At 39.9% G+C, this 11103-nt stretch overlaps 1 protein-coding gene across 1 annotated transcript; it reads left to right on the top strand.

The window, feature by feature from the left end:
• Positions 1-3233: 3233 nt before the first annotated feature.
• LOC112085361 (paramyosin-like) lies at positions 3234-5114 on the top strand. Its single transcript, XM_024154569.1, has 2 exons — positions 3234-4747; positions 4868-5114. Exons 1-2 carry the CDS (start codon positions 3234-3236, stop codon positions 5112-5114), a joined length of 1761 nt encoding a protein of 586 aa, XP_024010337.1.
• Positions 5115-11103: the final 5989 nt, after the last annotated feature.

Genomic DNA, 11103 nt, shown 5'->3' with positions numbered 1-11103 from the left:
TTTGAATTAATATGAAATGAATAAAATTACACAAACGTTATGAATTAAATATATTTATGTCAATTGGTTGTGTAAGCTTCTAAATAATTTTTCAATGATTATACGTAATCTCTTCTAATAAGAATGAATTTTTTTTTCATTATGTTCATTATTATTATTGTTATATCTGTTTTTCATTGAATATATCATATTTATTTAATTTAATAATTTTTATGATTATATTCAGTTTCATCATATTCATTCTCACTTTTTCTAATTATAGTTAAGTAGGCAAAACTGGTACATTTTAATACATACAAATTTAGAAAAATGAAGAAATAATTGAATAACTCAAAACTAAGAACTTTTACATTAATCTATTGCAATTCCAAGTCGAATATACAAAATATAATTTTTTGATCATTTTTGCATAATATATTACATGAGATTATGTGGAAATATGTTTTGCATATATTAAAAAATTTAAATAATTATTATTATTTGAAATTCTTGGTGAAAAACCTTATAATCAAGTAACCTAAGCTGGTACAAGTAGGCATGTATTTTTAATAGATAAAAAAAATAAATTTGTAAGTTAGAAGAAATTTTAATATCATGTTGTTTTTTCTGTGACTAGAGATTTTTTTATTTTTAATTTATTTTCCTAACCATAATATTAGAATTATAAAGTTTTTTAATTTACAATTTTGATATATATAAATAAAATTGAATTTTTAAATACTGATAAGGATGCCTTGATAATAATGTTAACTGTTATTAATAATAAAATAATTTTAATTAACAATTTTTCTATATTGTTTTGTATTAAAATGTAATTTTATAATTTAGACTCTTTTTAATTTTAGTTATTAATGTGTATTAATAAAATTGATCTTTTAAATCTAATGTGGATATTCTAAAGGCATATAGCTTCAACTTTTATTTTTTTTATTATAAATATAATTTTTTTGTTAATGATATAACTTTAAAATTTGGAAATTTTTTAATTTAAAAAATTGATGTTGATAAATAAAATTAAACTTTTAAATCATATGTGGGCATTTTTAGCGGCATATAGCTTTAACTTTTATTAGTAATACATTTATAAATCAAAGGTGGAAGATCCCACACGAGACCCGTTGCGGCAAATGATTTTGGTCTTTCCTCCTTGTTTTGAGGCTTACCGAATGTATTCTAATGCTGCTTAGTCAGCTAATTATTATCTTTGTGGTTCAGTTGGGTTGTTAAAACGTCATCAGATGTCATGTTATTTCAAAAATCTTCTTTGTGTACCTCCGTCTCTTTCGTCTTAATGAAAGAACTTTTTTTCTATTTTCAGTGCCTTGTTTTTCAAAAGTGTCGCATATCAATCACTTGACATGTTTCTCGGATTATTTGAAATTTATCATTCTTTTCAAATTCGGTGGTAAAGATTTGGAGATTTTACACTCTCTTTTTAATGACTCATTCTTAAATAAAATCTGACTCTATTTTTTTATTCTTTTTTTTTATATTTGAAATGGTTGAACATATAGAAAAAAACTTAAAAATTATTATAGTTATGTGACAAAAATTTGGATGCTACTGTAAGAGCCTCTAAATATGTGTATATATATCTAATTTGAATTTAAACTTTCTTATGTTAATATTATTTATTTTAGTTTTTAATATTTATTTATCTTTAATAATTTTAAAAACAATAATTCAATTAGAAACATTTTAATTTTCAATGTTGAGTTGGACCAATAAAAAAATTATACAGAATTATTCATTCAGAAATAATATTAGAATTTGTAAATTTTCTTATTCAACAATAATATTAAAATTTGTAAATTTCCCTTAATTTTGAATGCTGATGTGGACCAATAAAATTAGTCTTTTAATCCTATGTGGATGTCTTGAGAATCATTTAGCTTCAACTTTTATTAGTACTAGGTGAATGTCTGCGCTACGCGCGGATAGTTTTTGTAATTTATTGAACATTATTTAAATTCTGTATGTAATTATGTATTTTTTGTTGAAAGTAACTTTTTATTACTGAAAGCCTTTTATTACTGAAAGCTGAAATTCGAGATTGTATTTTAGAACGTAAATAACAGATTGTTTCTTGGAACAGAAATAATAATTGTAATTGTTAACATATTATTTGAGCCAATAGGACTTGTAAAAAATTTAAGTAAGATGTTATTAGAGTTTCCTTTGTTTTAATTGAATTTCATAAATTTCTTTTTTTTTATTTTGTTTTTTTAATGATCATGTCTGCTTTTTTTTTTTAGTTCTTCTGGTTTTTCTATTAAAATCATCGCTTTCTTTAATAATTGAAAATAAACAAATATTCATGTGTTTCGATGTGTACTCGGTTTTCTGTTATTTCATATTTGTGTTCAAGCCTCCTGTCCTTTAATAACATCATTAATTTTGGTCCGTTTTTTTTTAAAGTTAATTAAAGTACTTTTTTTGGTTTGTAAAATCAACTAAGGTATTTAGCCATATCTTATATATAACCAAAATGACAAGTTTTTAAAAGCGGAGCAGAGGTGTCAGCAAGTAGTGTATTCTCAAGCTGTGAAGATGCAAACAAGGCTGGAGCAGCACGTGTAGCAGTCCGACTAGCTCTGGAACTGACACGGGAAGACTTGCGTAGCAATCTATACACGTGGAGGTGAGCTGGAAGCTGAGCTGGAGCTGCAGGACGTGCTGGACACTTCAAGAGACGAGAAGCTGACGTGGATAGAAAGCTTGGAGTATCTTGGAGGATCTTTGAAGAAAATATCAAGTTTCCTCTATCTTAGGAGAAGATAAGGAAGGCGAAGATTCTCATGAAGATTTGGTGTAATCAGAAGGAGAATCTAGGCGAGGATCAGCCGCAAGTCCTATTGAGTATAAATAGGCGTGCTAGAGCTATGTAGGGCTTTAACACAACTGAGAGAATACTTAGCAAAGGGTGAGCGAAAATCTGTGAGAGTTTTTGTGAGCTAGTGTGCTAAGGGATTTGGGTGAGAGGTTCTTGAATGACGTATCGATTAAGGAACAAGTGAGACTAGTGTAGCAAATCAAGTTGTGTCTTGAGGTTGCTCTAAATCGGGTTCTGTATACTTGTAAGTTACAAACAGATTTACTAGTGAAATATCTTTGAAGAGAAAATCCCTGTGTTGTGTTCTGTGTTAGTTCCCGTATTACTACTCTTACATTTTCATTTGGTATCAGAGCAGTCATCTGTGTGTATTACAAACAGGTGAGATCCTGCGGAGAAAATGGAGAGCTATAAGGAAATGGTGAACAACTCCAGGATCATCCTGGATGATGGGAACTACAGGTTTTGGAAAGCTAGGATCAGATCCATGATCAAAGGGATCGATCCACTGGCATGGAAGGCAGTAACAGATAAATGGGAAGAACCACTGGTAGCTGATGCCAACGGAGTCTTTCATCCAAAACCAGAAGAAAGTTGGACTGAAGAGGAGTCAAAAAGAGCGAAGTACAATTCAAGGGCGCTGACTACTATTCACACCAACATATCAAGAAAGACATTTGAGCTGATTCAAGGTGTTGAGACTGCCAAAGAAGCATGGGACATACTTCAGATGCAGTACGAAGGAACAACAAAGGTTCAAAACTCCAGAAAGGACATGCTTGCTTCTCGCTTTGAGAATCTAAAGATGGAGGAGGATGAAACCATCTCTGAATTCAGTTCGAAACTGAGTGCTCTGGCACAAGAAGCAGCGGTGTTAGGCAAAACATACAAGGATAAGAAGCTGATGAAAAAATTCTTGAGGTGTCTGCCATCGAGGTTTATGGGGTACAAATCAGCACTCAGTGTGTCCAGTAACACAAAGAACATGCCATTCAGTGAACTTGTAGGCATGCTGAAAGCTCATGAGATGGAGCTAGACAGTCTGAAGAAGCCTAAAAGTCTAGCCCTAAAGTGTGAAAACCGTGTCACTGAAGATGAGGAAGACGATCCCATAAGTCTTCTGGTTCGGAGGTTTGATCGTGCTTTGCGGAAAACTGGGAAACCTCAGAAGAAGGTTGCCTCCTTCAAGAAGACAACTGAAGGGGACAAGTCTAACAGAAAAAGTGAGGTGCAGTGTCATGAGTGCAAGGGATATGGACATTTCAAGAATGACTGCCCGACTATCAAGCGACGGGAGATTCAGTGCTATGGCTGCAAAGGATTTGGACACACTCAGCTGGAATGTGTCAATGATCAAAATTGCAGGAAGGAAAATTCCATGTTGGGTGAGGAAGAATCGGATGATGATTCAGAGGATGACTCAGTCGAAGAGATAAACAACTTCGTGACGTTTATCGGGATCGCTGAAATTGAGGAGGGACAGGAGTCTGAGTCAGAGCCTGAAGAAGAAAAGGAGGATGATCTCATGAGCAGCTACAAGGAAGTACGTCATGTTCTGGTCAGTCTCAACCAAGAAAACAGTGAATTGAATAAAGAAAACCAGAGACTGTCTGTACTAGTAGACAAGCTCAGCAAAGATCTCGAAGCAGCAAACGCACTTGGCCAGGGAAGTGTCAATCTGATCAAGGAGAAGCTGGAGTTAGCCAACAAAGCTGAAGGTCTGAGGCAGCATTTAAAGGTTGAAAAGCAGATATCGGAGAAGCTGGAGTCTGAACTAGATCAGCTAAAGAAGCAGATTCAGATGTTCGCAGGAACCAAGCAACTAGACAAGATCCTGAGCTACGGATGTCAAGCCAATACGAAGCATGGATTGGGGTACAGTGGAAGGGAACAGAAGAGCTCAGATGAAATCAAGTTTGTTTCATAAGGATACAACTGGCCTGAAGATCAAAGACCTGTCACCAAACTGCGAAAAGGACGAGAGTGCTATTACTGTGGCAAGATCGGACATATCAAGGCATACTGCTACAGCAGATGGAACAGGGTTCAGAAACTAATAAAGCAACGGAAGTTCAGTTGGAATGGACCCACGAATCAAGTCTGGCTCAGGAAAGAGGATTTGCGATTCGAACCTAAGGGACAACAGAAGAAGAATTCTTTCAAGCCAAGAGAATTCACTGTTAAGAGATCTTTCAGGGATGATCCAATGTCAATGCTGTGGCATGGATTCAAGTGCAACATGGCCCAAGTTGAGAGCGACGAAGACGAGTCAGAGCCTTGATACTTCGATAGTGGCTGCTCACGGCACATGACTGGAAACCGAAGCTACCTCCAAAATGTTAAGAAGATTAAGGGAGGAAGAGTCACGTTTGGTGATGGAAGTGTCGGTGCCATACAAAGAAAAGGCATTACAAAAGACGAAGGTCAGCCTGATCTAGTCAATGTGTACTTAGTACAGGGACTTAAGGCGAATCTTATTAGCATAAGTCAACTGTGTGATGAAGGGCTAATTGTGATATTCACCAACAAAGGATGCAGAGCAGTGAATGATGATGGACAAATTATCCTAGCTGGAGAAAGATCAGGCAACAATTGCTACATGTGGAACAAGTCAGGGTCGGTTATGAGCTGTTTTACTGCCTGTGATAATCTGCAGTTGTGGCACCAGCGACTCGGACACATGAACATCAGGAATCTCAATGATCTCATCTCAAAGAAGAGCATTATAGGAGTTCCAAAAATCTAGGGAGGAGATAAGTTTGTGTGTGGAGCATGTAACCAAGGCAAACAGGTGAAAGTCCAACACAAACGAGTACCTGACGTACAATCCAAAGCACCACTTGATCTAGTTCATATGGATCTGATGGGGCCAGTTCAGACAGAGAGTTTGGGAGGTAAAAAGTATGTGTTTGTGCTGGTTGACGACTTCACCAGATTCACATGGGTTAGGTTTCTCCGAGAAAAGTCTGACACAGCGGATAGCTTCAGAATCTGGGCCTTACAACTCATGAATGAACGAAGTTCAATCAAACGAGTCAGGAGTGATCATGGGGGAGAGTTTCAGAACGAGTTCATGAAGTTGTTCTGTGAAAGTCATGGAATAGCACATCAGTTTGCTGCACCCAGAACTCCACAACAAAACGGTGTAGTGGAACGGAAGAATCGAACACTTCAGGAGATGGCTCGTGCGATGATTTATGGGAATCAAGTTCCAAAACGTTTTTGGGCAGAAGCAGTCAGCACAGCGTGTTACATAATCAATCGGGTGTACATGCGAAAGGGAACATCGAAAACTCCTTATGAACTGTGGAAAGGAAAGACGCCTAACGTAAGTTACTTTCATATCTTTGGGTGCAGGTGCTACATCTTGAATGACAAGGACCATCTTGGGAAGTTTGATTCAAAGAGTGATGAAGGAATTTTTCTGGGCTACTCAGGTCATAGCTCAGCCTTTCGTGTGTTCAACATGAGGACAAAGGTTCTGGTTGAATCAGTAAATGTGGTGTTCGATGACTACGCTCAGATGGAATGGGAGAAGCCTCTGATCGGGAGTGATTCTGAAGGTGACGAAGGTGATCGGGTAACACAGACAGCAGAGGCAATGCAACAGCCATCTGTGTCAACTGAAGAGCCTCAGATCGTGACTCAGGAGAACACAAAGCAAGTTCATCGGAATCATTCAGCCTCAGATATCATCGGTGAGGTGAATGAAGGGAGGAAGACTCGTGGCATTCAACTGGATTTCAAGAAAATGGTTGGGAAGTTCTCTGAGATGGTGCTATATTCCTGCTTTGTGTCAGTGATTGAACAGAAAGATCACAGACAAGCGTTGCAGGATGAGTTCTAGATTGTTGCCATGGAACAAGAACTCGAGCAGTTTGTTCGAAATGACGTGTGGGAACTAGTGCCACGACCGATGGATTGCAACATTGTGGAAACCAAGTGGATCTTCAAGAATAAAATTGATGAGAATGGAGCAGTGGTTCGAAACAAAGCTCGTCTAGTGGCTCAGGGGTACTCTCAAGTAGAAGGGGTGGATTTTGAAGAGACATTTGCACATGTGGCACGCCTTGAGTCAATCAGACTCTTTCTGGGAATGGCATGCATACTCAACTTCAGGGTATATCAGATGGATGTCAAGAGTGCTTTTCTGAATGGTTTGATTCAGGAGGAGGTGTATGTGGAGCAGCCGAAAGGGTTCAAAGATGCAGGCAATCCAACTCATGTGTACAAGCTCAAGAAAGCATTGTATGGACTGAAGCAGGCACCCAGAGCCTGGTATGAACGACTGACGAGCTTCCTAGTTCACGAGGGTTACATGAGAGGCAGTGTGGACAAAACCCTGTTCATACTAGAGAAGAAGGATAAGATTATGGTTGTTCAGATCTATGTGGATGACATAATCTTTGGAGGAACCTCTCAAGAGCTAGTTGATGCCTTTGTTGCAAGCATGACGAGTGAGTTTGAGATGAGTATGGTGGGAGAGCTCAAGTACTTTTTGGGACTTCAGATCACACAATCTGAGGAAGGTGTTTTCATATCACAAAGCACCTATGCCAGAAATCTCTTGAAGAGATTCAAGCTTGATTCAGCCAAAGAAGCAAAGACCCCAATGAGCACAACCACCAGCCTCACGCGAGATGATGAGGGAACAAGTGTCGATCCAACCTTGTATAGAGGAATGATTGGGAGTCTCCTCTATCTCACGGCAAGCAGACCAGATCTGTGCCTGAGTGTTGGCATTTGTGCTAGGTACCAAGCTAATACTAAGCAATCGCATCTTGAGGCGGTAAAGAGGATCATCAAGTACGTCAAGGGCACAGTTGAGTTAGGCATCTGGTACTCAAAAGGATCGAATCAGAACCTAGTGGGATATTGTGATGCAGATTGGGCAGGAAGTGCTGATGACAGGAAAAGCACTAGTGGTGGGTGTTTCTTTCTCGGAAACAACCGCATCTCGTGGCTCAGCAAAAAGCAAAACTCAGTGTCCCTCTCCACTGCTGAAGCAGAATACATTGCCATGGGGAGCTGTTGTAGCCAACTACTGTGGATGAAGCAGATGTCCGCTGACTATGGAATGGACTCAGGTCCACTTCTTGTGTACTATGACAACAAGAGTGCTATAAGCATTTCCAAGAACCTAGTACAACACTCAAGGACCAAGCACATCGACATAAGACACCACTTTATCCGTGAGTTAGTGGAAGGAAAACAGGTAGTGATCGAGCATGTTGTCACTGAATCTCAACTGGCTGATTTATTCACAAAACCACTGGACTTTAATCGTTTTGTCACCTTAAGAAATGCAATTGGTGTTTGTGGAATTTAACAAGTGTTGTGAGATGTGCAGAACTGATACAGGTACAGGCTCAGGATGATCATAACGTTTCGATTCAGCCTTGAGGGTTAAAGGTCGGAGAAAAAGAGCTACCTATCTTGTCGTCATGTCTTGACATCAGTACAGGTTTCACAGAGAGAACCAAACAGCCTGAAAGCAATGTAAGTCGGTCTTTGAGAAATCGCAATGATAAGACTGAGCTACAGGATAATCTATACTTCAGAGATAGGTCTTACATCAAAAAGAAGACCTGTCCAAAGATCAAAGAAAAACCCAAGGCAGAAAAAGAAAGGAAGCTGCCAAGTCACAATGTATCTAATAAAAAATACATTATGACAAGTACCTAAGGTTCTCTCTTGCTGAATAAAGGTTGAAAACTGATGAAGAGCGTGATAAAGACAAGATAGTGTGAAAGCTAGTCTCAGTATCAAACCTGGCAAGGTACAAAGAATCAAGAAGAAGCGGAGTGATCATTCGAGTCATGTGCTGAATCAGCGTGTGTGTGTCATCTGTGAATCTGGGTAAATAAGCAAAAACTGTTTTCAAAAGCTAGTTGAGGTGTGATGAGGTGAACGGTTACTATTCATGTTAGCCATCACAAAATTCTTCGGTTTAAATGTGTCAATGACTGTCGTGTTCCTTGTGATGTACTAATGGATGTTCTTGTGCTAGAAAAAGACTTGTCATGGTTAAATAGGAAGTGGGCCGTGGACAAATGATGCTCATGTAGACAGGCCCAACAGCAGCCCATGAAGAAAAAGGAAAATCAAATAAGGAGAGGGAAATCGAAGCGATGTTGCTATATTTGCGGGAGAGGAAGAGGAAGAGACGCTACATCGAACTGTTCAAAAACCCTAGGTGCAAAGAACTTGTGTGATTCAATTCAAAGTCTCTTGGTCCAGATCGGTGAATAAAATGGTGTCTGCAACACGAAGAGGGCTCATCGGAAAGAAATCAAAGTCAAAAATGGCACATGCAACAGGTGATGCTTCGTCTCCTCACTTAATCGATGAATCGAATGGAGAAGATCAGAACCTGCCGGTGACTCAGAGCAAGGGAGGAACAGAGGCCGGAACGGGGGCCAAAAGCGAGAGCGAGTTATTCGCTACAGCAGATGAGGGCGGAAATTCCTCGACCAAATCCCCAGATGAAAATCAGCTTCCCGACAAAGTCCAGGTCGAATCGGTGGCACAAGAGGAGGAACGAGAGGCCATGGATGAGCCTGAAGTAGAGAAGGAAGAAAGCCCAGAAGCAGCAACTGAGATGCAAGAAGCCAAACAGTTGCGAGAGAACGAAGAGGCGGAATCGGAAACTCAGACAGCAGCTGATCCCGTGGGTAACGATAAGGAGATTCTTGAGGACGACGAAGGAAAAGATTTGCCGTCCCAGACCAACGAGCTACCGGAGGAGATGTCGGTTCAGGAGCAGATCGACGAGGTCAAAAGGAAGCGGAGTCTGGCGATGGTGACGGTCCCTGCTGGGTGAGAATCAGAGGAGCCAAAGTCAGAATTTCTCTAGGGATCATCAATGAGACCTTACGCCGCGAGGCTCTGACTGAAGCAGAAAGAAAAAAGGAGGTTGAGGCAGATCTTGTGCCAATCTCTGAGGTATCAAAATACCTGTCACAAGGACATTAGTCTACATGGGCTGAGTTAACCTCGAGAAATTTTCCTCCACGGATAGCTGCACTGATGGTCATTGCATCCTACAATTGGGTCCCTTCGACGAATAAGCATCACATCTCTGAGGAACGGGCAAGGTTGGTATATAAGCTGGCGCACAGAATCAATGTTGACATTGGGCGGATGATTTTCCAGCAGATGCTTGATCTGAGCAAGGTTATCAAGGGGGATAGACGATGGCTGATGTTACCTTGTCTCATCAGCAAGGTCATCAAGAGGCAGCTCATTCTGCAGCTCGAAGAAGGTGAAATGTGGATCTTCCCAACCAAATACAAGAAGGATCCACGAAGTGGGGAAACCTTTCTCAAAAAGGAAGCTGCTGCTGCAGTCACTGAGGAAAAGGCTAAGGAGAAACGAAAGAAAGAGGCAAGAAAGAGGACTGGAGTTGCATCGACATCGCGTCCCTCAACCTCGAATCCGTGTCCAACAACCGCTGCCCAGCCGAACACGCCAACTGGAGGAGTCAACAACGTGAGTCTGGGAGTGATTCAAGTGCCTGAGGCTCCAGCTGATGCAGAGGGAATCAGGACAGCTCTAGAAGATGTGGCATCAGTTCTTGAGCAACTCGGGGTAGTAACGGCCATGCTACGCGCAGCAGTCACAGGTAAACCCACTTAGACCCTATCTGAACCTTCGAATTATGTTTGCTCATCGAGTATTTTTAACATCTGTGCTCACAAGCAGGGGGAGAAGATTGAAATCGGTGGATGCATGAATTCTGGGGGAGTTTTTTGTTTGGGTTTATTTTGGGGTTTTTCGAATTTTGAGGGAGTAAGGAGAGAGTGTTTTAAGACATTGTGCTTTATGTTTTATTTCGTATCTCTTTGAACTCGGTTATGATAAGACTTGACACTCCACTGGTTTCTTGGAGTCTCTTTTAGTTAATCGGATTTTGTTTTTGAAATCATTCCCAGAATTGTGTGGCTTGTAGTATGTTGGTTGTTGCTTGTTTGGTCTTGATTTCCTGAACAGGTACTTGTGGAGCACATATGCTAAAAAGGGGGAGATTGAAGATGCAAATAAGGCTGGAGCAGCACGTGTAGCAGTCCGACTAGCTCTGGAACTGACACGGGAAGACTTGCATAGCAATCTATACACGTGGAGGTGAGCTGGAAGCTGAGCTGGAGCTGCAGGACGTGCTGGACACTTCAAGAGACGAGAAGTTGGCGTGGATAGGAAGCTTGGAGTATCTTGGAGGATCTTTGAAGAAAATATCAAGTTTCCTCTATCTTAGGAGAAGATAAGGAAGG

The sequence above is a fragment of the Eutrema salsugineum genome, unplaced genomic scaffold (genome assembly GCF_000478725.1).
Source record: "Eutrema salsugineum unplaced genomic scaffold, Eutsalg1_0 scaffold_3, whole genome shotgun sequence".
NCBI lineage: Eukaryota > Viridiplantae > Streptophyta > Magnoliopsida > Brassicales > Brassicaceae > Eutrema > Eutrema salsugineum.
The sequence above is the reverse complement of the archived record's forward strand: the minus strand, read 5'-3'. Positions and strand labels throughout refer to the sequence as shown.

Excerpts from the sequence above, each read along its gene's own strand:
- LOC112085361 (XM_024154569.1), top strand. The coding sequence starts at position 3,234 with ATGGAGAGCTATAAGGAAATGGTGAACAACTCCAGGATCATCCTGGAT. Across the intron at positions 4,748-4,867 it reads AAGAGCTCAGATGAAATCAA|ATGGAACAGGGTTCAGAAAC; the intron begins GTTTGTTTCATA and ends CTGCTACAGCAG.